This window comes from Syngnathus scovelli, chromosome 22 (genome assembly GCF_024217435.2).
Source record: "Syngnathus scovelli strain Florida chromosome 22, RoL_Ssco_1.2, whole genome shotgun sequence".
In the NCBI taxonomy this organism is placed as follows: domain Eukaryota; kingdom Metazoa; phylum Chordata; class Actinopteri; order Syngnathiformes; family Syngnathidae; genus Syngnathus; species Syngnathus scovelli.
Window position 1 is genome coordinate 422,412 of NC_090868.1, and position 24,227 is coordinate 446,638.

The 24,227-nt window shown below is 53.0% G+C and overlaps 7 protein-coding genes and 1 long non-coding RNA gene across 13 annotated transcripts; 3 read left to right on the forward strand and 5 right to left on the reverse strand.

The window, feature by feature from the left end:
* Positions 1-36: 36 nt before the first annotated feature.
* Positions 37-4,126, reverse strand: LOC125991979 (coiled-coil domain-containing protein 136). 3 transcript variants are annotated; one of them, XM_049760490.1, is made up of 11 exons: positions 4,018-4,126; positions 2,870-2,992; positions 2,436-2,550; positions 2,096-2,272; positions 1,953-2,027; positions 1,610-1,885; positions 1,342-1,528; positions 1,135-1,252; positions 920-1,054; positions 541-652; positions 37-355 (listed from the first exon to the last, which is right to left on the reverse strand). In XM_049760490.1, the coding sequence occupies exons 3-10, from the start codon at positions 2,485-2,487 to the stop codon at positions 554-556; spliced, it is 1,119 nt and encodes a 372-aa protein (XP_049616447.1). In that variant the 5' UTR covers positions 2,488-2,550; positions 2,870-2,992; positions 4,018-4,126; the 3' UTR covers positions 37-355; positions 541-553. The 3 variants fall into 3 exon arrangements, with proteins under 3 accessions (XP_049616447.1, XP_049616448.1, XP_049616449.1); XM_049760491.2 differs by lacking the exon at positions 4,018-4,126 and having other exon boundaries at positions 2,436-2,643; positions 2,870-3,503; XM_049760492.2 differs by lacking the exons at positions 541-652; positions 4,018-4,126 and having other exon boundaries at positions 2,870-3,503.
* A 566-nt stretch (positions 4,127-4,692) lies between these two features.
* On the forward strand, positions 4,693-6,554 carry tmem243b (transmembrane protein 243, mitochondrial b). Its single transcript, XM_049760532.2, has 5 exons — positions 4,693-4,847; positions 4,926-5,129; positions 5,249-5,299; positions 5,392-5,496; positions 5,598-6,554. The coding sequence occupies exons 2-5, from the start codon at positions 5,052-5,054 to the stop codon at positions 5,715-5,717; spliced, it is 354 nt and encodes a 117-aa protein (XP_049616489.1). The 5' UTR covers positions 4,693-4,847; positions 4,926-5,051; the 3' UTR covers positions 5,718-6,554.
* Positions 6,481-11,234, reverse strand: dmtf1 (cyclin D binding myb-like transcription factor 1). 2 transcript variants are annotated; one of them, XM_049760412.2, is made up of 17 exons: positions 10,909-11,234; positions 9,936-10,054; positions 9,785-9,868; positions 9,465-9,553; positions 9,276-9,402; positions 9,142-9,218; positions 8,908-9,065; positions 8,782-8,814; positions 8,584-8,693; positions 8,263-8,491; positions 7,981-8,132; positions 7,657-7,821; positions 7,494-7,573; positions 7,264-7,425; positions 7,012-7,206; positions 6,790-6,883; positions 6,481-6,721 (listed from the first exon to the last, which is right to left on the reverse strand). In XM_049760412.2, the coding sequence occupies exons 2-17, from the start codon at positions 10,045-10,047 to the stop codon at positions 6,687-6,689; spliced, it is 1,902 nt and encodes a 633-aa protein (XP_049616369.1). In that variant the 5' UTR covers positions 10,048-10,054; positions 10,909-11,234; the 3' UTR covers positions 6,481-6,686. The 2 variants fall into 2 exon arrangements, with proteins under 2 accessions (XP_049616369.1, XP_049616370.1); XM_049760413.2 differs by lacking the exon at positions 9,785-9,868.
* Positions 11,235-11,337: 103 nt separating this feature from the next.
* On the forward strand, positions 11,338-14,254 carry cwf19l1 (CWF19 like cell cycle control factor 1). The gene is made up of 14 exons (XM_049760427.1): positions 11,338-11,483; positions 11,610-11,694; positions 11,766-11,850; positions 11,920-12,021; positions 12,092-12,306; positions 12,412-12,527; positions 12,595-12,679; positions 12,785-12,934; positions 13,012-13,138; positions 13,216-13,295; positions 13,370-13,579; positions 13,706-13,825; positions 13,897-13,994; positions 14,062-14,254. Exons 1-14 carry the CDS (start codon positions 11,461-11,463, stop codon positions 14,204-14,206), a joined length of 1,641 nt encoding a protein of 546 aa, XP_049616384.1. The 5' UTR covers positions 11,338-11,460; the 3' UTR covers positions 14,207-14,254.
* Positions 14,255-14,298: 44 nt separating this feature from the next.
* LOC125991994 (CD9 antigen) lies at positions 14,299-17,794 on the reverse strand. Of its 2 annotated transcripts, none has more exons than XM_049760518.2 (7): positions 17,652-17,794; positions 15,972-16,074; positions 15,402-15,499; positions 15,097-15,273; positions 14,933-15,022; positions 14,771-14,854; positions 14,299-14,702 (listed from the first exon to the last, which is right to left on the reverse strand). In XM_049760518.2, exons 1-7 carry the CDS (start codon positions 17,718-17,720, stop codon positions 14,637-14,639), a joined length of 687 nt encoding a protein of 228 aa, XP_049616475.1. In that variant the 5' UTR covers positions 17,721-17,794; the 3' UTR covers positions 14,299-14,636. The 2 variants fall into 2 exon arrangements, with proteins under 2 accessions (XP_049616475.1, XP_049616476.1); XM_049760519.2 differs by lacking the exon at positions 17,652-17,794 and adding an exon at positions 16,681-16,854.
* LOC125992008 (uncharacterized) lies at positions 15,978-17,559 on the forward strand. The gene is made up of 2 exons (XR_007489507.1): positions 15,978-16,126; positions 16,219-17,559. It is a non-coding gene; the product is annotated as an uncharacterized lncRNA (long non-coding RNA).
* LOC125991965 (peroxisomal succinyl-coenzyme A thioesterase) lies at positions 17,722-21,946 on the reverse strand. Of its 2 annotated transcripts, none has more exons than XM_049760460.1 (12): positions 21,490-21,946; positions 21,428-21,452; positions 21,123-21,331; positions 20,939-21,038; positions 20,686-20,876; positions 20,450-20,613; positions 20,268-20,387; positions 20,065-20,147; positions 19,894-19,987; positions 19,727-19,807; positions 19,520-19,652; positions 17,722-17,951 (listed from the first exon to the last, which is right to left on the reverse strand). In XM_049760460.1, the coding sequence occupies exons 1-12, from the start codon at positions 21,497-21,499 to the stop codon at positions 17,722-17,724; spliced, it is 1,440 nt and encodes a 479-aa protein (XP_049616417.1). In that variant the 5' UTR covers positions 21,500-21,946. The 2 variants fall into 2 exon arrangements, with proteins under 2 accessions (XP_049616417.1, XP_049616418.1); XM_049760461.1 differs by lacking the exon at positions 17,722-17,951 and adding an exon at positions 18,732-19,273.
* Positions 21,947-23,188: 1,242 nt separating this feature from the next.
* Positions 23,189-24,154, reverse strand: ndufa12 (NADH:ubiquinone oxidoreductase subunit A12). The gene is made up of 4 exons (XM_049760530.1): positions 23,995-24,154; positions 23,718-23,803; positions 23,519-23,606; positions 23,189-23,402 (listed from the first exon to the last, which is right to left on the reverse strand). Exons 1-4 carry the CDS (start codon positions 24,081-24,083, stop codon positions 23,228-23,230), a joined length of 438 nt encoding a protein of 145 aa, XP_049616487.1. The 5' UTR covers positions 24,084-24,154; the 3' UTR covers positions 23,189-23,227.
* Positions 24,155-24,227: the final 73 nt, after the last annotated feature.

The following is a 24,227-nucleotide window of genomic DNA, read 5'->3' on the forward strand; positions in this document are numbered from 1 at the left end:
CTACTAAGGGTAGAAACTAGAAAATGGACGCATGAGTGTGATCAGTGTTGTATATTTATTGGCTTCTTACACGAGAGAAGCAGGGGCTATTTATTAGCTTCACGCTGCGTCAGGCAGGCAGGCAGGCAGGCAGGCAGGCAGTGAGCAAAACCGGGCTGGTGAGGGACCTCCATGTGAAGAAACATGCGACATTAACATTAAGGCTACCTTGTCACTGCAGCTTAATTCTAGTTTGGCTTTTTTTGGGCCGTGATGTCACTTCCCGTCAAGCTCGATTCAAACTGGGGACCACCGCAACCAAGATGGCTGCCACCGCCACCACTAGCGGCACAAGGTTCCAACCTCCCGCATCGTCCTGAAAGTCAGCAAGGAGAGAACATTGTCGGCGGGGAAAGCGGTGACGGCCTTTTACGGGCAACGACAGGAAGTGACGCGTACGAGCCCAGGAAGAGTAGCGCTGGCATTGCCGGCCGGAGCTACCGGGGATCCTAAATACAACAAACAAACCAACCAACCCGACGAGCAGTTCTCAGGCCGTACCTGCTCCCGTTTTCTAGGACGCCAGCTCCTCCCACCAGCACCACATCAAGGCCACTATGACAATGACGCCTAGCAGGGGGGCCGACGCGAGGGGGGGCTCGGCGCGGCGACGCTGAGAACGACACACAAGGAATGAAGCAAGGAAGCGGCCACGTGCGACACGTGTCGAGAGGAGGGAGGCGAGGGCCAATCAGGTGACAGGTGGTGAGGAGGTGGCGACATCGCACGGGAGAAGGAGGTCGTTTTTTTTTGCTCAACCTTATGTCTTTGACTATTTTTTTCGTTAAATTCATTTGTTGAATTAAAAAAAAATGGGTTTCATGAGTTCATTTCATTTCAAGTTTGCATATCACTTCCCGAACAAGCAAGCCCTCCTCACCTGCGCCCTCTCGCCCTGCAGCCGCCGCAGTTCCGCCTTGCAGTGACGCAGCTCTTCCTCCAGGGCGGCGCACTCGTGCCGGCTCTCGTCATGGAGACGCCGCAGCGAGCCGAGCGAACGCTTCACGCGCTCGCACTGAAGCAAACGGACCGACGCGCAAAGGCGCGTCAAATACGAGCGGAGCGAGCGCCCGGCGTTGCGATGGCGGACGCTACCTCGCTCTGCGCCCGGAGCCCGGCGTCGTGGGCTCGCTGCACCTGCACCTCAACTTCTTGGACGTCTGGAAGACTGACAGGGGGGCCGCACACACTGACGTAGGTGTCGTCCTGCGTCCTGGCACAAAAAAGACAAGGAAAAAAAAAGAGCTTTGGTTGCGATTGCCAGTTGCCGAGCGCTGCGTGCTTTTCCAGCGGGGTGCTCACACCCAGGCCGGCTGCTCTTGCTCTTGCTCTTGCCCTTGCTCTTGCTCTTGCTCTTGCTCTTGCTCTTGCCCTTGCCCTTGCTCTTCTTGTTTCACTTTGCAGCACAGCTCTCGGTTGGCGTTACTTAGCAGAAGACGCTGGCGGCTCAGAGAGGCAAACTCCTCCTCCAGGCACGCTGCGTCTCCACCTTCAGGTGACAATCATTCTTGCCATCAACACCAACAATCTACTGCAGGGCTCCTCCTGATGGGTCAGCGCTGTCCGTTACCGGAGCAATCCTCGCCGTCGCTCTCCGTCCCGAGGGCGGCGACCTCCGCCTCGTGCCGGCCTGCCGCGTCGCGCTGCAGCTGGGCCCGGATGCGACACAGCTCCTCTTGCAGGCAAGCGATGTCGTTCTCCCGCTCGGCCGCCGCCTCCTCGCCGGCTTCCTGCAGCGCCAGTGCCGCCTCCTCAGCCCAGCACAGCTCCGCTTGGGCCTCCTCCAGCTCGCTCTGCTTCTCCTGTCGCGCTATCGCAAGCTCCTGCCGGACGCCCGCCAGCTCCACTGCGAGCGGTCAGGACCAAGGTTACGGCAGTCAAAACCAACAAAAGTGCTTTAGGATATCTGGTACCTTTGAGAGCTTCCATTTGTCTGCTGAACGTTTCCGCCTGGTGGGCCCGAGCCAGTCGCTCATCCTCCAACATGGCTGACAAAAACATCGACAAGAACATCAGGAAGAAATCGGAATACCAACCGGCCATTGAAGCCTCTCACTGCGCATTTCCAGAAAGTTCTCCTGGTGCCTTTGCGAGTCTTGCCGCGTCTCCTCCAGCTCCACGAACAGCTCCACCATCCGAATGCGGAGCTCGTCCACGCCCATCTCTTCATCGTCCTCGTTCTCCTCGCCAAACTCATCTTCTGTCTTCTCGCACATGTCGTCCTTCAGCTGGCCTGGGAAAAGTTGTGTCGAAAGACATTTTGAAATGAAAGGACAAACTGCTGTCATAAACATGACTGAAATGATCTCTCGCACACACACACGCGCACACACATACACACACACACACGCACACACAACTGATTTGTTTTTTTCGCGCAATTTGTTCCCACTGACCGCAAGAGTCCAGGACCTCCTCGATGAGGGGGGGTAGCCGCAGTCCGTCCATGTTTGAAGGGTCCTCAAGCAACGGACAGGTTGCTATCGTGAAGACTTCCTCCGCATCATCGGCCTAGCCGTCATCAAGTACATGTTTGTTTGCAGTGATGCATGCTGACGGCCATTGCGTGATTTGACATTGGCCGGGTATAGCCTGCCTTTCATTCTGGCGCATAGTCAACAGGGATAGACCCGAATGAGGACAACTACTACAGAAAATGTACTCGTGTGCTCAAGTTCACATCAGCAGTGACGTCAGCGAGTTGTTCTCCGACGTGCACTGTTGATGTGCTGGTTGCCATGGAGATGTGAACGACCTTTAACATGCTCGTAAGCTATTAGCATATGATGGGACTATGATGTTAGCATGACGTGACGATGAATGATTTTACCTGCTGTCTCGGTGCTGCAGCTCCTCTTCATCATCGTCATCGTCATCATCATCATCGAAGTGACGCCGACGAAACGTCACACCATCGACCTCCCTGACGTCATCATTAACTCTTTGCCTACGACTCAACCAGAGTAATATGATCAAAGCTAAAGATTGAACTACTTTTGCACTCCCATCATACTGTATAAAAACATGTGAATGACTCATTGTTTCTAGGTCACGGAGCTCTACTCCGGCGCGTCATCGCTGTCGCATATTTACTACGTACGCGAAGACGTCACCTGGGGGAAACGGCCGGACAAACCGAACAAACGAATTACATTCGCAGCGTACATTTTTGGTGCATTTCACTCAATTAATGGAAACAAAAAAAAAAAAACCACTTGTCCATAACGACATTTTCTTTGTTTTAAGTTCATGTCAACGCTATACGTCCCGCCAGCATGATTATTCTCAGACTTTTCCCACTCCCTTGTCACTAGCTCCGCCTTGTGGCGTAAATGCTTACTACAAATCGGTCGACGATGCGATCCTTCAGCACAAAACACAAATGATGCTCGAATTCAAGTAAATCAATGCTTATGTTTGAGAATTTTTGCTAGCAATCATTCTGGTCAAGTAGATGCTGAAATGTTCTCCAAAAAAAGTATTTGTGATAATGAGTAGCAGGATTGAGAAAAGAATGTGTTAGTTTTAGCGTGTCCCGGAGGGCATCTCGGCTGACTCGCGCGGCCACTCCCCTTTAACGTGTTTTACTCCAGCCCGCGCCCTTTAATTCCTCATCGATCCCGTCCGTCTGTGCGTGTTTGTGTACGTGTGTGTGTGTCAGAGAGCGGGCGGGCGGGCGAGCCAACGAGAGTGTGTGTGTGTAAAGTTTCACTTCTATCCGAGGTGACGCTCAGCTGGCAAGGCAAGTCTTCTCATCTGTCCGCCAGCGTGTGACACGCTTGGGCTTTTTCGAGCAAAAAGAAGACGATTTCGGAGCACACGCGATGACCGGCCGGCCGGCAATTGTTAGCGGAGTTAGCTTAGCCGCGATAGCAAGTGAACGTGCGCCGGAATTAGCCTGCTAAAGCTCACGTTAGCACGGGAAGATAACAGCTGTTGGCTGTTGTTGTTGTTGTTTTACACTTGCGGTGTGTTTACTTGGCATCGTTTCGGGCGCCCGCTTCCGCTTCGCTAACACCAATCGCTCCGTCAAGTCAAAGGTTAGATGGCCGCAAATCATAGCACCCAGGCGCCCCCCTCTCCTCCCCCCACCGTCGGAGTCTGATTGGCTGGCTGACAGTCCAGTGCTGTCTGCGTGGGTCACAACCTGGACTGGTGGTCCGTCAGTCAATGTCAGGCCACTTGGAGACAAACTGGACTGGTTGCCCATCTGAGACTGCACATGCAGGATAGTCAAAACAACTGAGTGGTCACCAGCCAATCACAAGATGACGTTCATTCTCTGCTGCTCTGCAACAACAACGGTTGCAAAGTACGAGGCGCGGGCGATCGGCGACGAAGGCTATTAATCGACGTACGCCCATGGCGGACTTTTCCATGGAAATGGGCCAATGGCGATTGCTTGCAATATGCATCTGTATGGTTGTTCTCAGGCTTGCGATGCTTGTTTGACTTTGAGAAGGCAGCTGAGTGACCCCAGACTGGCCGTTTTTGAGCATCACAAGTCGGAGGAGGAATGCGCTTTGCGGCTTACGGGCTGGGCCGGGCCGGGCCCTTAAGCTGTTCTTTTCATAATGGCCCTCTTGTTTTGGCGCCCTTTCGATACCATTCCTGCAAACTTGTGACCGGCAGCGACGAGCGTTTGCGTCGTTCGCACTCCAGATTCGGTGCACTTTCAACATCCGCTTTCCGCGGCTTCGGCACATGACAAAAAGGGGAAGTCGAGCGCTCGCTCAATCACGTTTCCCCACAAAACTGTTAACAGCCGTACAAAAGATTTGTTTGATCTTGGAATAAGAAAGAAGAAGGTTAGCGCTGCGACTACTTTCGGAGTTGAGCGTTTGACGAGATGAAAACGAAAGAAAAGTTTGCTTTGCGTTTGACAGGAGAACGTGCCACGAAGCCCTCCCAAAAGTCCCGCCGGCCTCTCCACATGGCGGGACGCTAGGTCGCCGGGGTGAGCATGCGGCACCGGCCCGGTGTGTCCAGGTGGTGGCGCCGCTGAGCGAGCCATGGACGAGTTTAGCGGCAGGACGTACGGGACCAGCGGCCTGGACAACAGACCTCTGTTTGGGGAGACGTCAGCACGGGTAGGACGATGCTCATGTCATGAGCCCGTTTGCAAGGATGGGGGCGGAGCGTCCCTGAGCATCCGGTGTCTTTAAAGCAAGCGTGCCGAAACGACGTATTGAGTGTTTTTGTGTCCCAGGATCGCATCATCAACTTGGCAGTGGGAGGATTTACGTCCCTGGTTGTGCTGGTACGTGCGTCCCGTCCACCTCACCTCGCTTTGCATTGTACCCGAAAGCGTGTCGGGAGAAATGGCGGCGGGCTGACGTCTTTACCTTGCAGGTGACCGTCGTCAGCTCTTTTGTTTTCCCGTCGTTGCCTCCGCGGCCGCTCAACGTTTTCTTTGCCGTTTGCATCCTGCTTGCCTGCGGATCCACCATTTTGCTGGTACAAAAAACAAACAAAACAACAACAACTCGTGATTGTGATTCAAAGAAACGAGCAAGCAAAAAGAAAACAAGTGCTCACATTTGATGTTTCCCTCTCAGATCTTCTGGTACCGCCAAGGCGACCTGGAGCCCAAATTCCGCAACCTGATCTACTACAAGCTGGCGTCCATCGTGTTGCTGTGTCTTTGTGCCAACCTCTACTTCCACGACGTGAGGTGAGAGCCGTCATCTGGACGGGACGGGACGGAACGGGCCCCCTCTCCCTCCTCCCCCCCGATGGTGGAGAATGGACGCCTTTACACGCCGCACAACACGCAAGGAACGTCGTCGTCACGTCACTTTGTGTTTTATGAAGGTCTCGCACACGTGTGCACAACATTCCGCTCAGTCAGCCCTTTAACGCCATGGCTTTCTTCTTTCTTTTTCACGGATTATTGTAACCGTGGCAACAAAGCTGGCTCAGCATTTTTTGCTTGCCATCAAATTGAAGGCGATGTAGCACACTGGTACCGTGACTGCGGACCTCTCAAGTTGCGCCAAAATGCCAATTTGTAGTTTTGCCTCACTAACAGTACGCTAGTGTGCAGAGAGGCCACAAACTAGTTTGCACGCCAGTCGCGTTGAGGGCAAAGCATCGACTAGTGCACGGACGTTGCGATGGCTCCCAATCAATTTTCAAAGCGAAGCACGCGGCCAGCGGGCACCAGCCATGATGCAACTTTTGTTTGTTTTTTTTGGTACGCCAAAACGTCAAGTTTTCCGCACGTCGCGTAGCAGGCCGACGCGTTTGCACTAATTGCTCGCAAGAAGGAAGACGAGACGCCGACCTCGGCACTTCCGAGCGCAAAGGAGCAAACGCTCCCTGCTCTGCTTCGCCCGCTCCCACCAAAACACCACAAAGGATTTTCTCACACGTGACACTTTTAATGCTTTCCTCGTTCCCACGCGGGCAAACAAGCGACAAGTTGGAGCTCACCGCGACTTTCAGATTGTCAAAGCCATGTTTTTCTTTTGTTTTTATTTAATATTTGACACAATAAATACGAGTAACCTGAAGCCGAGAGTCTGCGTTTCTTCTTCATCTCATCACGAGCCAGAAATGCAGTCATAAAAAATTGGCACTTAACTTGAAAGCGTGCTCATGTCTCAAAAGCCCGGCAGCTCCAGCTCCAGCTCGACGTCACGGTCCTAATCGCATCCGTCCTGGTTCTCCAAGATGGGATCTGGGGACAAAAGGTGGCGACGGGCATTGAGGTCCGTCCACGTCACGTCACGCGACGCGACGCCTCACCTGTCAGCGTGCCGCTGATGTCGGGAGGGGACACGATCAGGACGGCGCCGCCCGGGGCCAACACGGCGGCGTCGGTCGGGGGCGGAGTCAGTCGCTAATCAACAACACGCGATAAGGCCAACGACAGCAATTTTAGCATCGTCTTTTTTTTTTTTTTTAAACGCTCTAAAATGGCAAGATGGCGCCAAAACACAATAGGTAAGTAGTAATCACTTCGGGCACCTTGTCAGTGAAGCTGTCCGTCATTGGCTCCTGCCTCTTGGTTGCCGCTTTTTCCAAATTTCCCAGGAGAGCAGAAGCGTTGAGATGCTCGTCCTGCCGCCGTCCCTCCGTCTCCACCAGCAGCTCGTCCGAGGCGGCGGCATCCGCCGCCAGCGTCTGGATGATGACGCCGTCGCCGGCGCACAGGCCGTCGGTCTACAAAAGCCAGTGCTTACAACGCGAGCCGCGCGCAAGGTCCACATTTGGACGCACCGCCAGGCCGTGCAGGATGATGTGCTCGGGCGCCGCCGAGGAGGAGGAGCCTGCGGTCAAGGTGAGCGTGCTGTTGTTGGCCAGGCTGAGGGGCAGGCCCTGGTTGGAGGTGCTCTGCAGGAAGTACGTGCCCGGCGTGCCAGTGGGCTGCAGCTGAAACGACTGACGGACAAAGAACATTGTGAGATGCGCAGAAAAGAAGAACCGCAAAAAGGTGAACCTTCACTTACCGGAAGAATCTCAAAGGCCTGCAGCGTCCCGCCGTTGAGCGTGATGGTCTCTCCCTCGCCACCGCCGCCGACCGCTGAGTCTGAGGAGTTTGAGGCAAGCGACTGAACAGTCGGAGCTCAGCCAGCGGGCTGCAAAGGCGGCGGCGGCGGCGGCGGGTCTCACCCAAGTGTGCCATCTGCAGCGGGATCTGCAGGGGAATCTGCAGCGCCGCCATGGCGCCGCTTTCCTCCGAGCGGCCCAGGCGCGCCTGGAGCGAGGGGGCGGCGGAGCTCGATCCGCCCGCCGACTGCGAGGACGACATCAACTCGTGGAGGGCCTTCAACAAGACTGCAAATGAGATTAAGAGTGGGGTCATCCCAACTCTGTCATCACGAGACAAGCTTTTTAATAAAGAGCACTATGTCGTTGATTAGAACTCCCCCCCCCCACCCCACATAGCTGATGACATTTCTCTCTGGCTCGAGGAGGCTTGCAACGGTGGCGCACCCGGAAATGGGATCTCCTTGTGGTTGGCGACCTGTCTCTTGATGCTCCACCACTTGGAGCGCAGCCACTGGGGCGAACGCACGCTGCTCCAGCCGCCCGCCAGCTCCTCCCACTTGATCTCATTCTCATCCGCCACCTCCAGCTCCAAAATCCTGCGACACGCAACAAAGCACCTCACTCAATGAATATCTCTACTTGTGCTATATTATACTTCCCCCTGGTGGCCACACAATGGAAGCAAAGCCACTCTTGGCGTCATTCCAAACTAGTGTGCAAATTTACCTGCGCGTGAGGCCGAGGTCGTCGTCTTTGGTCCATTCGGTGCCGCCGCTGTGCTTCCAGTTGAGGTAGTTGAGCCACTTGGAGCGACACTGCTTCTCCGAGCGCGTGCCCACCCGGGCGGCCACCGAGGCCCAGGACACGCCCCCCGTCACCGCCGAGCCCGGAGCGCTGGCCGCCATCTCGTACACCACCTGAGCCAGGCGGCGCTCCTCCTCCTCGCTCCACTTGCCTACGCAAACAACTTACTAGCGCCGCGTCGTGGAGGCTGCGAGCGGACAGGCCGGAACCAGGCCCCAGTTTGCGGCGGCGGCGGCGGCGCACCCGTGTTGCAGGTGTCCTTCAGCAGCCGACAGCGGTCCTTGACGGACGAGGCGCTGCGGCCCAGCGCCGCGCCGATGGTGGCCCAGTCGTTGCCGTGGCGATCCCGCAGCCTGAACATTTCACAGGTTCAACATCCCACTCAGCACGACCAAAAACACAACCGAAAAGCTTTCAGGGATGAAGATGACGACGACTCACCCTTTTAACTTCTCAATCTCTCCTGGCGTGTACCTGACCACACACACACACACACACACACACACACGGCAGAGGCGTGAGTGACGTCGGCGCGCGCCTTCCTCACGACGGCCGCGCTGCTCTCACCTGCCGACGTGGTTGCGGTTGTCGTACATGCGCAGGACTCGTCTGTAGACGGCAAAGAGCGGCCTGTTGAGGCCCAGCGCCACCGAGCGGTAAAAGTCTTTGCGCTCCTCTTTGGACATGTCGAAGATGATCTCGGCCGGGTCGTCGATGCCTCGGCCCTGAGGCGCGCGCACACGCAAAGATGAAGGGGCGTCGCCGCCACGCGCCGGAAACGCGGCGAGCGCAGAAGGCAACCTTGACGTATTGCTCGATGTTGCTGATGAGAAGGTCAATCTCCTCTTTGGACCACATGCCTTGCTTCCACTTGTGACCTGGAAACGACGACGAAAAGTAGTGATTTGCCACCCTGTCAAAGTGCCATTTTGTACCTTTGTTGGTGAGCGTGTCTTTGTCCTCTTTGGTGGTGAACCAGGCCTGACTGACGGCAGACACTTCAGCCTTCCCATTGGGCGGCGCGGCGGCAGCGGCGCCAACATCGTCGCTGTCACACAGGACCTTCGCGAGAACACCGCTGTGAGTCGGCCTCGGGTCTGCGAGTCGCACGACCTTCCACCAACCTGAACGGGAGCCGCACCCTCTCGAGCGCCAGTGTCGTTCGCCGCCGCCGCCGTCACGGTGACCTCGAAGTTCTTGCGGCTGTCAGCCACTGAAGTGAGACAAAGGCATTGCGTCAGTCACATTAGCAGGTAAAGACCATTTTCTATCCGTTGCATTGCTTAAAAAATGATCAACAGATTGAACAATGATGAAAATAATGCTTGTGCGACATCCTCACTGGCTTGGGCCGAGCGCCTCACTCACTCACTCACTCACTCACTCACTCACTCACTCACTCACTCACTCACTCACTCACTCACTCACTCACTCACTCACTCACCCGGCACGGCGATGAGCGAGAAGGACGCGTCCGAGTCTTCGGCCGACTCGCGCGCTTTCTTTTCCCGGGGCTCGCCCTCGTCATCTGCGCACGACAAGCCACGCACGCGCGCGTCGTGAAGCTGAGGATGAGAATGCGGACGGAGACGTACCGTCGGCGGGGCAGTGCAGGATGATGCTGCCGTCGCTGTCCTGCGTCAGCGTCAGCGACTTGAGCGTCTCCATCGGCGCGGCGCCATGCTGCTCCTCTGCCGCCGCGCTCATGGCTCGCCTGTGACCGACCAAAATGTCACATTAACACGCGTGCCAGACGAGCCCTTTCAATGACTTTATTGCAAATCCTTAAAAAAGTTGTTCAAATGTTTCAATATTGATCCATTGATTGAACCGCTTTGTCCTAAGTCAATAAAAACAAAAAGCAAAGTAGGTGTGATTGTCTCATTTTTATTGAAATACATCAAGAACAACTCTTGTGTCTTTCAGAAAGTTTGAGGGATTTTGGAGGAGCTCATTGTGTTTAAAGCGTGAGTGGAGTCCTTACTAGTCGGATTTTCAACTAGGTTCGAGTACGCGGGTCAATGGCGCCCTCTGCTGTTTACGCCTGAAACTAACTTTAGTTGGGGGAAAACGACGCCAAACAAATGGAAAGGACTCTTTTACAAGCCACAAAGTGGCCAATGATTTTTATTCATCACTTTTCGTACTGCATATGTGCACACGTTTGACTTTATCATGTTGTCTTTTGTGTTTAGCATGAGACACACACAACGACTGCACAGAACTTGCGACAAATGCACAGTATGCAAAATTGTTGCTGACGCTAAAAGGCAGATACTGGTGGAGCTGTCGTCTTCAAAGTAACAACAACAAAAAAAAGACAAAACAAAACACACATTTCCGATAAAAATTGTTAGCATCCAATAGGCTCGCCCGGTACACCAAAAGGGGAAAAAGCTACAGCGCCATTTTATTGAACAGGGAGCCGTTCATGGCGTCTCGCGTGAACCGAGCTATCTATTTTCCAGGTTGTGTTTCTTTTTGTGTGGCGTGGAACTCCTCCGAGGCTACGCATGCTTTCGCGCGGGGACGAGAAAGTCATTTTTGCCTTTCGAATGAGTTACTTACTTCCTGTTTTTGGTCCGGGAACTTGCTAGTTACCAGGATGAAGACAAGTGCCAGGATGCACGACGTCAAGATGGGGGCCAACGGGTTGCCATTTAGCTCGGATAGCCGTCTATTTATAGCGAACCCCACAAATGACCAATTACTGTTGATTACTACAAATACGATTAAATGATTACAGGGGTGTTTTAATGACAGTGAATACATATCCCAATACAAGATACGCTTAAACTGTTCACTTAGGAAAGATTTTTATTTTGGAGCGTATTCGTGAGACATGGCAACCAAGTAGTCCGTCGAAAATGTACTCCCCTGCAAACAAGAGCTTCTCTCGCATTTATAAGAATTAAAAAAACTAATAATGAATGTCAATATTTGTTTGTACTGTTTTATAACTAATGTATGTCTTTGATTTTAGCGGGGTAGATTTACTAACACCTGATTGTGATTTATTTGTGTATGGTTCCGTCGTTGTTTGCAGCGGAATCTAAAAACGTACGGAACGTTCAAGTTACAGAAATCTAATCGTGCACTTTTCTTCCAACCGATTAGGAAATGGAGGAAAAAGCGTTGAAAATGTAAGTCACAGCACCAACAAATGCACGCGATATAATACGAGCTCGCATGTTATTTATCGAACGATCGGCCGTTGGCCTGCAGGACGCTCTTGTAGGCAGACGCTTCAAGCTGTTTTTGTTTTGCAGCTTAGTGTGCGGGGACGTCGAAGGCAAGCTCGGAGCTCTCTTCAGCAGAGTGCAAAGCATCCAGAAGAAGACTGGACAGTTTGACGTGAGCTGGAGGCGCACCACACAGTCCACAGCTCAACTCAGCATTTTAAGTGCGCGCTTGTTTTCTTGCAGTTACTTCTGTGCGTTGGGGAATTCTTTGCATCGACCCCGGAAGCCGAGTCGGAGTGGCAGCAGTACCAAACTGGAGCAAAGAAAGGTACAAGCAGCACACTTGCACTTGTCGTGAATGTATTTAAGGTCAACCGTTGCCGTTGTGCTCCCTCAGCTCCCATCCACACGTACATCCTGGGAGCAGGAAGCCAGGAAACGGCCAAGAAGTTCCCCAGTGCAGACGGTTGCGAGCTGGCTGACAACATTACATATTTGGGTCAGAAATAATGTCCTGCTGTACTCCAGGTTTGGGTCTGGGCTCCGACAAACACAAGCCTGTGCTCCAGGTCGCCGGGGAGTGTTCACTGGGGTGTCGGGCCTGCAGATCGCCTACGTCAGCGGGCGCGAGGCTCCGCAGGAACCGGCGCCAGCTCACTGCTTCACTCCAAAAGATCTGACGGCCCTGCTGGACCCGCTGTTTGCCAGCGGCCATTTCCGAGGCGTCGACATCCTGCTGACCTCGCAGTGGCCCAGGGGGGTGTGGCACTATGCAAACAACCCGGTAATCAGTCACAAGCACATTCATTTTCCTCTTTTGTGTCGCTTATTAAAAAAAAAAACAACAACTCACATTTCCTTTGGCTTTTTCCACCTGCTAATGAAACAGGAAGTCAACACAAAATCCTGCGGAAGCAACTCCATCGCAGACCTGGCTGACAAACTGAAGCCGAGATACCATTTTGCGGCACTAGAGGGCGCTCACTATGAAAGGTTACCATACAGGTGAGGTCGAGATCAAAAACGTGGTGGTTCCTCTTGCTGATGATCTTCATTTTGACCCCCTCTTCAGGAATCACGTGGTTCTGCAGGAAACCGCTCAGCACGTCACTCGCTTCATCGCCTTGGCGACAGTCAACAACATTGCCAAGAAGAAGGTGTGAGGATGCTTTAGCCGGGCTAAGCTCATTTGAATTTGCTGTCATTGTTGGAATGTTTTCAGCTAATGTTGAAATGTGTCCAAAATGGCTGTGTCGGCACAGTACCTGTACGCCTTCAACATCATCCCCATGAAGGCGATGGCTCCGTCAGAGCTGGTCAAGCAGCCGCCGGACGTGACAGAGAACCCGTACAGGCGGGTCACCAAAGACAAGGAGACGCTGAAGAGCAGCTTGGGCATCACAGAGGAGGAGGTGCGAGCGCCACCGCGTCACGCTGCCTGCCGGCAGGTCGAGCCGGGCCGCGTCAACGGGACTTGTCTGCTGTCCAGGCGCCGAGCACTCAGTTCTTCTTTGACCTCAGCGGGGGTGCCGGGGGCGGCGCCGCTCGCGGGCGTGGTGGCAGGAAGAGGCCGCTAGAGGGCGACTGGTCGGCACGCAAGCAACCTCGCAAGCAGCGTAGGTCACAGCGGATCATTCAACTCGCCCCAAAAAGTAGCAAGCGGGCACCAAGTGGCCCTAACGCTTTTGTGCAGCTCTCCCCCCCGGCGAGTGCTGGTTCTGCCTGGCGAGTCCTCAAGTGGAGAAACATCTGGTGGTCAGCATCGGGACACACGTGAGTCCCCCGTGGGGGGCGGGGGGGGGGATCTCGCGGCCGACCCGGGGTCTTAACGCCACTTGATGCCGCAGTGCTATCTGGCGCTGGCCAAAGGCGGGCTGAACACAGGGCACGTGCTCATCCTGCCCATCGGACACTACCAGTCCACGGTGGCGCTGGCCTCCGAGGTGCTGCAGGAGATGGACAAGTACAAGGAGGCGCTCAGGAGCTTCTATAAGAGCCGCGGCCAGCGCTGTGTCCTCTTTGAGAGGAACTACAGGAGCCAGCACCTGCAGCTTCAGGTAGAGAGGAGAGGAGAGGAGAGGAGAGGAGAGGAGAGGAGAGGAGAGGAGAGGAGAGGAGAGACTCCTTTCCACCACGTTGGCTCAGCCACTGGCTCAACGTTTGATCTGGTTTTGTGGGCTCAGGTGGTGCCGGTGCCGCTGGAGCGCTGCACCACCGACGACATCAAGGAGGCTTTTGTGCTGCAGGCTCAGGAGCAGCAGATGGAGCTGATGGAGATTCCGCAACACAGCGATCTCAAGCAGGTAATCTGCACCGTCATCCCCCCCTCCCCTCCTCTCCGCTGACTCAAAGCCACGCCCACCCGTGCACGCAGATTGCCCCGCCCGGCACGCCATACTTCTACGTGGAGCTTGACGCTGGGGATAAGCTCTTCTACCGTATCCGGAGGAATTTCCCGCTGCAGTTCGGAAGGTGAGGAGCGCCACCTTGTGGCCGCTGGCTTTCTGCACCACGTCCGCTTGACCCGGTTTGTCTGCAGGGAGGTTCTGGCCAGCGAGGCGCTGCTCAACATTCCCACGCGAGCCGACTGGAAGGAGTGCAAACAGAGCCGAGCGGAGGAGGAGGCGGCGTGCGCGCAGCTCAGAGACGCCTTCCAACCGTTCGACTTTGCCTGGGAAGATTAAAGCTTTTTTCTTTTTCCAAAAAGTGTAAATAAAGTCAGATTTTCAATACTTGAGTTTGGTTTTGTGCTGACAACAACCTGCTCCATGACCTCTTTTTTTTTTTTTTTTCACTTCTTTTATTGAATGTAAAATGTTCAACACAAAAAGTTAACGTTAACGTAAAAAGTTAGTCACAATAAAATGTAAACAGGCTAAATGTTAGCATGTTTGACCGTAAGCGCCCGTCAGGAAAGCGAGCAAACTGAAAAGGTTTTTTTGGGCGCTGGGCGCAACGCGGAAGTCCAAAAGTGTGACTTGAACGTTCACCCGCTCGGGTCGCCGCGCGTTCACACGTCCAAGATGGCCGTCCTGCGTGCGTCCCCGAGCGGCGAGTTAAAAATAGCCTTGGTTACTAAACTGGAGAAGGAAAGGGCGGCATGAGAGGGCGGGGCTAAACAAAGTCTCTGGATCTCTTGATGGCACAGCAGAGCATCATGCTGAAGATCATGCCAAAGATCTGAAAACAAAGGGCCCAGGTGAGCGGGCCGAGCCCATGCCTGCGAGGATGTGCCCGCGTCTTCTCACCATGATGATGCCGATGCCAATGCCCACGCCGCCTATGATGTGCAGCTTGTTGTTGAAGACCTCCTCGATGGCGGCCGGGCAGCTCTGACAAGTGCACATTTGAGAAAAAAAACTCAATCAGTCAGTCAAGCAGTGGCGTTAATACGGCAGGGTTGCGGTTACCGTGGTGATGAGCACCTCCAGCCCCTCCTTCTTGGGGCAGATGTCCTTGGCGGCGTCGATGACCGTGCCGGTGGGCCCGCAGCAGTTCAGCTGAGGACGGCAAATAGCCGCCGTTAAAAACGGCAAGTCCAGTTTCTTGGACGGCCACGCCTTGATCTTCTTACCCCAAAGTGGATGAGGCGCAGCGTCTCCTTGAGCGCCTCCTGCCGGGTGTCCTTGTAATTGTTGTAGGTCTGCTTGTAGAACTCGGTCACCTCCTCCACCACCCGCCCCGTGTTGGACAGGCTCCAGATGCCTGCCGCCACCTCCGCCGCAAAAATCAGCAGCAGGAACATAAAGAACTGCCCCCCCCCCCCCCAAGAAAAAAAATTACAATTTTGCAGAACATTAAAGCAGAGCCAGGTAAAAGGTTTTGGGGTTCTTGGTAGTAGCCACTACATTTTGACTAGACAGCAAAAGAAAAACTCACCAATCCCAGCATGCATGGCGACTCCTTGATGGCGCCGCAGCATCCCAGGAAGCCGACCACCATCATCAGCGCGCCAGCCGCGATCAGGATGTACACGCCTGTCGGCACAACACGCACACGCAAGTCAACCATGTTGCCATGAGTGGAGGTGCTTCAATGATTTGTCGCCCCCTTGCGGCATCTTGGTGCCATGGCGAAAACTAGAAAGGTCTTGAACTAAAGACTTGTTTTTGGATTTTTCCAAGGCCCGGCCAGCAGGTGAATTTAGTGCGGCGTGTTGACGAGCGCCAACGGGCCGAGCAGGGTGACCTCGGTCGCCGCCCCTCCCGCCACGGAGGAGCCTCCACAAAAGGCGCATTCCTGGCCAGGAACAAAGAGCCCGCTGTTTGGCCGCCAGGCGGGGAGCGATGAGGGCGCGCGACGCAACTCCTCACTTGTCAACGCTCATCTTGTCCTCCTGTGACCGCGCTCAATTGGTTTCTTTTTAACACGAATAAAAGCGTGTGAATGCTTAAGGTGGACGATTGAGACTCCGAGGCAGGAGCCTTCGTGCTTCTTGGCAACTTTTACCGGTGAAGAAGACGGAGGGCGAGTCGTCGCCCTCAAAAAGGCCCGACGTCCTGGTGTCGAAGCGCAGCCATAGTCCCACCGCCAACACGCCCGTGCCGGCCAACTGCGGAACAAGGAGGACACCAATGAGGGCGAGCGGCCGCAGACCAACAAAGGTACCAAGGCAAAAAGCGCCAGATTGTCATTTTTCATGTGGCCTGTTGTTGTGCCGTTTGTCATCACAATGAGTCAACGTCTCCCTCCCCAGAAACCAAAACGCATCGTCGACGTCTCCTCCGCGATGACGACGGGGCTCGAGGGATATGAGTCACGAGGACGACACCCTAATTGCGACTCGGAGCCGTTATTCCACGCACGTCCAAAGGAAAAGATTTGAGACGTGCGGAATGTTCCGTTCAACTTAGAAGTCAAAGTAGCCAAGTCATGGGCTTCCTTCAATTGACGACAGACTCAAGCGGGTTAGCTAAGGAGCTTCTGTCATTTAGTGGACGAGCGTGTCCTCGTTCTGAAGCCAAGAGCCGCCATTTTAAGGCAACAGACGAAAGGTGAGGCCCGTGGTCACGGCAAACGCGCAAGTGGAATGTGAGGAGGCCGCGCGCTGCCGTTCCTGACATGCCGCCGTACAAACACGCACGCACGCACGCACCACCACACAGCCGTCTGACTGTGAAGCACAAGCATTCGGCTCATTTCCCAAAAGTTGACGTACCCAAAAGAGGAAGTTGAAGATAAACACCAGGTACTTGATGCACTTCAGAAAGCCCATGATGACTTTGGTCACGTTCGAGGCGGCAAACTAATCCAAAAGTGGAAACACTCAAACACTTCTGACGGGACCGAGAGGAGGAGGAGAAGGAGTTGAGTTTCTATGAGAGCCGCGCCCTGCTCTTGCTCACCTGGGAGCTGAGAGGGTGGGCGGGGTTTGCCCTGGGGCGCCAGGTGACGCCAATCAGCACCCTTCCTGCGCGAGCGTAAATATTTGGATATGATTTACATTGCGCCACATTTAGATGAGGGCGTGCGTGCGTGCGTGGACTTTTCTGTCTCAGTGACAATAGCAGCTTTGTTTCCCCCCAAAATGTCCCCACAAAAAAGGAGTCCTCCCACGTCTGTCCTTGGGCTCAAGGCTTTTCACTTGAGCACAAACAGCCACACAAATGTGCTGCTGTTGCCAAACAACCGGCCAGTCAACTGATAACAATTTGTATCAGTTGTTTACGTGTCGGAAAGCAACATGTAAAAACTTGGTCAAACTAACAAATGTTAAAATGTAACAAAGTGTGAGCAAGTGACGTTGACATCATCTATTGGATGATTCTGTCTTGACTTTTGCTCATCCAAAAGCAGAACGCAGCAACGCCCACTCCATAACTACAACTTGATGACAGCCGAATAGCAATGGCGCCCTTCCGTGGACACGAATTGCAATTACGCGCTAATCATCCGAGAGCTGATGTGCCGACGTCGGACTGACTGACTGTTTACGACAAAACTAAGTTGCGGAACATCTTTTAAGAGTGTCAATGAAAATTAAAAAGGCAATCTTTGGCACTCTGCCAAATAAGTACAAGATTGCACATGCACGATATCAACATTGAGTCATTGAGCCATGATATTTGATTGATGCCTTTGAATTGTCAACTTTTGAGCTGAACGATGAAAGCCAAAGTTTCCACTCACCCAGAAGATAAAGTTGAAGACGAAGAGGGCGTACTTGACGCAAAGCTCCCAACTGCTCAGAGCCGTCATCTTAATTTGCTCCTTCCTGCTCCTGCGCAGCTGACAAAGTGAAGGACGGATTGACTGGCGGACGGACGGACGGACGGACGCACAGACTGACGACCGCTGACAGCATCTCGCTGGGCGTGCCTCGGGCTCGGAGACGCTCGGCTTTCTTCGGCTCTCTTCGGAAGCGCTCAACCGCAGCTGGGGCGTTGCAGCCCGAAAAAGCCGACAACAAACAAATACCAACAAATAAACCTGCCCAAAGAGACAATAGAAAGTCCAATTTACTATTACCGGTGAATAATTATCCACAGTATACAAAATAAAAAATAGGATTTTGCTCGGAAGTCATGCAGCTTTGTGGTGATTTATTTTTGAAGGCATTCTTAGAGACAAATAGTGATGGGCAATTTGTCATCGAACCATGTGCGAATTAGTCAGCCACATTGCACTTGAATAGTTCGAGTCATTGTGTTGTTCTTGGAACACCTGAAAGATTTTGTGTGCGTGTGGTCGGTCGCACAAAAGAGCGGGTGTCCCCGTGGACAAACAACCTTCGTGCTGTGCGAGTGTGCGTCTGCGCGTTTCCTTTTTTTTTTTTTTCCTCCCCTCTTCTCCCGCCCAAAACAAGTCAGCCTTCATATGCTCACAATGGTTCCCTTCACAGCTCTTCTCACTCTCCGGCGGGGGCGGCGAGAGGACATTTTCGGCGCGTTTCTGCGTTCACGTGGACGAGGCAAATGTGCAAGAGCAACACAACAACGTCCCTGTGTTATTGCTCAACTGAAACATTATTAGAAAGTCGAGCACGTCACTTACAGTCTCTCTCTAGCGGTGACTCCTCAAACTGCAACAATTAAATCAGTATTAAAAGAAACAACGATTTGAGCAGAAGTGAAGCACATTAGTTTGTCTGATAATATTGCCACTTTTGATATTGTGCACACCAGCAAATGTTGTCCGTACCAGAAATACTTTTTGTGGCAAAAAAAAGGAAGGCGGAGCTCATCTAAAAAATGGATCACGACAACAATCTATGCAGGCAAACCCCAAAAAGGGAAGTGTGTTTATTCTGCCACAGCAACTTGCAAGTGCAACACTGACGGGAGAAGGACTTGTCTCCATTTGAACGCGAGCGTCTCCGAGAATGATGGGGATGCCGAAAGGCCACATTTGTGCGTTTTGCGACTCCTTGTTTTGCGTTAAAAGCTTTCAAAGTAATTCTTTGGCAGCACTCATATGGTATTTAGTTGTCAAGCAACACGGTTCAAGTGAGTCGTGGCGCTTGACTTGAAATAAAAGGTGGGCTTTGCCGCCACAGTGTGGCAATTCTGAACCGTTTAATGCTTAAAAGTTGCGGTGAAACAAAATGACCTTTCCGCTGAGGGCATGTCCAGGTTGAGCGTCTGATATTTTTGTGTTGGCGAGGAATAGGCGCCCCCTTGTGGCCATTCACATCCTGGCTTCGGGAACCTGCGGCGAGTAGAGATGTCGCCGCAGAAAGGCCAACATCTTGTTCCACGAGTCCTCCTGGGCGTCCGAGTGGGCTTTGCTCCGGCCGCCCCACAGCAGGGTGACTGCACGGGCAGTTGATTGTTTAATATTTAAGCGCAGCAACGGCTTCATTTTGAAACACGGTCCGCAAGTATTTTGTCTTCCAGTGCGGGCGCACCGGTTTGCGCAGCCCTTGAACTTTTGAAGTCAATTACTTTGTCAGAGGAATGCCCCTTGGTCGAAAAACACTTTTGTCGACTGCCCACTACGGCTCGGCATCGCGAGAAATGGGAGGATCCGGAAGAGCCCGCTCGGTCCCGCCTACCCACCTTTGCCCTTCCACATGAAGTTGGTGGCTCGGAAGTGAGGCGAGTAGGGTGGCTCGATCAGGTGTCCCGTGTCGGGGTACTCCAGACGGGTCAGGAGGTGCTCCTTCCCGACCGAGCGCATCATCTGCGCCATCTGACGTGTGCGCCAAAGGTCATGATGCCTTGAAAGGTGCGTGCGTGTGTGTGTGTGTTTGTGCGTGCACTCACATCCTCTGCATACTCTGCAGCCGGATGATTCTGGTCGTCCAGGCCGATGACCAGCAAGACGGGACAGTTTATTCTCCTCACCTGACAAACAGAATGACACTTCATCTGTTGTCCAGCAGAGGGTGCTTATCTTTCGACAGGAAGGTTGGGCGGGTCGGGGAACTTGCGTCGGTTTTGCGGGACAGGTCGCTGGAGATGGGCAGGGAGATGTCTCGCCAGATGAGATTCTGCTCCTCATCCATCCGCCCCTTGCGAGAGGCCCTGTCGCCACGGTAACCAATCAAAAGTTCAGATGCGTTTGGATGCGTGCGGCTGCGGCGGCGGCACGGGCAACCTACGGGGCTATTGGCTGGTGGACTTTGCTGAGGTGCGTCTTGCGTGGGAAATAATGGCTGCCGCTGATGCAAACGCAGCAGGCGGGCTGCAAGATGTCAAAACGGGACAGCACGTGGAGACAAAAAAAAACGGAGCGAGCGAGCGAGCGAGCGAGCGAGCGCCCGACCGCTTGCCGGGCAACAACAAAATGGGCGCTTGCACTCACCTTGACGACGGTGCTCTCGGCCGCCATATTGACGGCCACCAAGGCGCCCAGGGAAAGGCCAAATATTCCCACTTTGCGGGGAATGACGGCCGGATGGCGCCGAACCAGCTCAAAGGCCGTCTGACAGACAAGAAAGATTTCAAGCGCAGCGTGCGGTGGGAAAGGGGAGAGCACGTTCTCACCTCAAAGTATTTGAACTCCAGATCGGCGCTCGCCAACTCGCCGGGCGCAAAATACTCCAGCGCAAACGAGACGTAGCCGTGCGACGCCAGCAAGGCCGAGCGATACTCCAGCAGGCCCCCGCCGCCTCCCCACATGTCCAGCAGCCCCGGGAAAGGTCCTGGACCTGAAGCAAGCGGCACGGCGCTCAGCTTCCCGCCACACGTCCCGGCGTCCCCGCAAATGAAAGTGAGCTAACCTGGCGGGATGAAGAGGGTCCCTCGTACGCCCCGTTCCTTGACCTCCACCCTGCTGACGCCCGGTGCCATGTACCACCTCTCCATCAGATCCTCGGCCAGGGGGCGTCGGCCTCCAAAGTCGCGGTCCACGTGGCCGTCGTACACGGAGATGGTGAAGGCCATGGGGGTGCACACGTTGCGCTTCCGCAGCCTGGCGGGCAGCAAAATATCAGCAAGCGCACGGCGGCACATTTCCGCCAAAGTTTTATTCACCTGAGGCCCGTGCGGCTCCCAGGAACGGGCCGCATGCTCCACAGCAGACCCATAACTTCTGCTCCTCTGTAAGTTCCGCCTAAGCTCACGTCGTCTGCAACTGGAGGAACAAAAGTCAGCACGAGTTTGACTGCAGAGTTGCCAAGCGGGATATGATTTGGGCCTTTGGCGACGTTTTGGTTACCGGACACGGATCCCGTGGCGTCGCTCACGTAGTGCCCGTAAGCCTCCCAGTAGTCTTTGTCTTCCGACTGGTGCAGGCAGCGCAGGGTTACCGGAGCGCCGGGAGGCAGATTGTCCACCCGCACCCTGATCACCTCATCCACTAGGGCCCGCCTGGGCGCCACCAACAGAATGGGCGGCGGGGCGGCGTGGGACATGGTGGACAATTGTCTGCAAAGGGAGAAGCATTCAGCGCTTTTGAGGATGACAATAAAGAAACACAGTGAAAAAAAAACAACAAGTCTGATGTGAACTTTTTGTAGATACCTTTGCAAAATTGGAAATGTATCGAATCACACACAAGTTACACGTTCCCAGACTTTGGTAGGAATCCCGCATCGAGTTGATGCAACCATAAAGTTGACCTCAAGATTCCTCGAGGTCGTTCTTCACAACTGTTTAACGACCTTTAAGTGTCATATTGTAAACATTCTAGACTCGTGTCACATTCTATTTTGAAATCGTATACATTGAACTGTGACGTTTTCTTAGTGTTCGCTTTGTTTGGTCTTCCCTCCTGAAGAACGAGTAAAAGCCTACTTTTCCTATCCAAAACAAAACAAAAGATAGCATGTCTAACAGTCACTCTTGGTTGCAATATTCCCTCTCTACACTAGAACTCACTTACATTCTAGTTAATTTCGCATTTTCTCTCCCTAATGGCCGTAAAGATCGCGTTTATACAGTTGCTCTAAAGACAGCATTTTGGCTACAAGTTATTACCAGTTGCTTCAAATACTCGCGTCATCATCTCGCTGCAGTTATCAAAAATAACCATTTCCAGATTTTTACCTAAAGTTGTTAGGTAGTGGTCATCAAAACGAGACGCAGGGGGTGACGCCTAGTGATGACGTTACGGAGTTGGCGCTGAGTTCACTGACCTCACGTGAACAACGACTATCTAACTAAGGAACGCTCATAATACCCTTGAACAACAAATGATCTCAACGTGCAACTAGAACAAAAAATACATTAATGACTCAAACACAAATGTACAAAAAAGCACAGGGCGTCCAATGAGGAAAAATAAGGCGCCTGCTTGTCTCCAGAGCCCCGTGCAATAATAATAAGCGCACTAGAAAAGTAAGACCAGTCCCAAAAAGGGTGGGAGAGGTGGTGGTCTTTACAAAATGCCCTAGGTCGTTCTTTAAACCGGATTCAACTGGTCACACTCACCAGTTAGACTTGCCGGTTGAGGAGATTGTTGACGGCGCGCTCGTTTGTGCGCCTGCTTTCCTGCCTCCCCTTTGGAGCGAGCTCCAAGACTCCTTCAGGTTTGTCGCCACACTTTTGACTTTCACTCACATCTTATATCACTTCGAGCACAATCGGGAGGTTCAAAGTTCACTCCTGAGGCAAGAAAGACGCCAGTATCGGGAGATTGGAGCCACCAGAGGGAGGGAGGGCATGCATGCATTTTGCTCAAACATTAGACGTCAAGTGAAAAACTAGCTCGATTGTGCACGGACGGCCTGTTCTTCGTCAAAGTGCGTTGACATGCCATCAAAAGTACAGTCAATGAGTAGGCATAGGCAAGTCAAATCAGTTACCAATTAACTAAGACTAGTGACATTCAGTTGCAAAGGGTAATATTTGTTCGAGTAATTCACTACAAGGCAAGAACGCGCTTGGTGCTATTTGAATTGAGCTTTCTCGGTTACCGTAGGCACGCCTCTTCACTGTTCAGGTAGCTCTACCGGTGACTACAAGCTAGCTGTGTTTTGAGTGAGTAATGCAAACACTGCACATGAAGAAGGAATCTCTCCTGCTGAATGAATGAATGAATGAATGAATGAATGAATGAATGAATGAATGAAACATGTGATATGACTGATAGCAACATGTGCAGTCTGCACATAAAGGACACAAAAAGAAGGAAGGAATCTCTCCTGCTGAATGAATGTTGCATTCATTCATCCAGCAGGAGAGATCCCTTCTTTATGTGCAGTGTTGATATCAGGTGATATGATTTGATTTGAAAGTGAAAAGTGCCACACCCGCCCAAGTCCAAAAAAGCAGGATGACAAATCATGAAAGCCGAAGGTTTTATTGAGGCGGGGTCTTGGGTCACTGGGCTTTGGGGGGCACCCATTCGTGGATCTTCTTGCGTGTTGTGGAGTAGGGCACGTACTGCTGCGAGGTGCCACTCACGTTGAACTGGTGCACCTCGGCAAGGAATTTCTTGGGCTCGGGCGGGTGCGTGGTGGGGGGGTCGTCTGTCATGCAGTGGAGCCAGCGATGCCTGGGGGGGGGGGGGGGGGGGGGCAAATATAAGACTACGAAAGCGCCATTGCAATTTGTGTGAAAATGTAGCTAAATGAAAAAAAGAAAAACAAAGACTGACATGAGGAAACGTACCATTCGGCAGGTACCATGCTGCCATCCACCTCCCACAAAGTGTTCTTTCCATTCATCTGAGTGGTGTAGATCACCCAGCGATGACGTCCTGTATGAATTTGGAGGCAGGGAGCTTGTCAGCCCGCCCTCACGAGACCACTTGGAGAACCGGTGGGTCAAATGAAACATCGTTTTCCATATAAAATGATCGCGTTCTTACCAAAGAAGTAGTGCTTCGAATCCTCGTAGTATTTGTTGCCATATTTGTCTACACCAATGAGGGCTCCTGTCTTCACGTCGTTGACCCTGTCATAAACAAACGTTAAACGTAGCCGTTAATTCGACTTTTGGGAAGAAGAATTCGAACGCAAACCCGGCTAGCTAGCGACATGCTAACTTAGCTTGGCAACATTTGTACGGCTCCAGTCAGTGTTGATGATCATATTCGGTCCCCAGTTATCCAAAATAAAAGCGTCCAGATAAATAGTTTAAGTCACCTGAAAAGTTGAAGAAGAAACCCTCGAACACCGCCGTGACCTCCCAGTTGTCCCAAAGCCCTTCGGACAATGTTGACGTACTGCGCCATCTTGGGACAGAGCTATTCGGGAAACGGAACGATAGTCCCACGTAGTAAAATGTCCGGGTAGCAACAAGCAAAAGTAATCATTTGGTCTCTATAATTTGTGATTGAAAATTAGACACATCAACCAAACCCACATTTCATTACAAA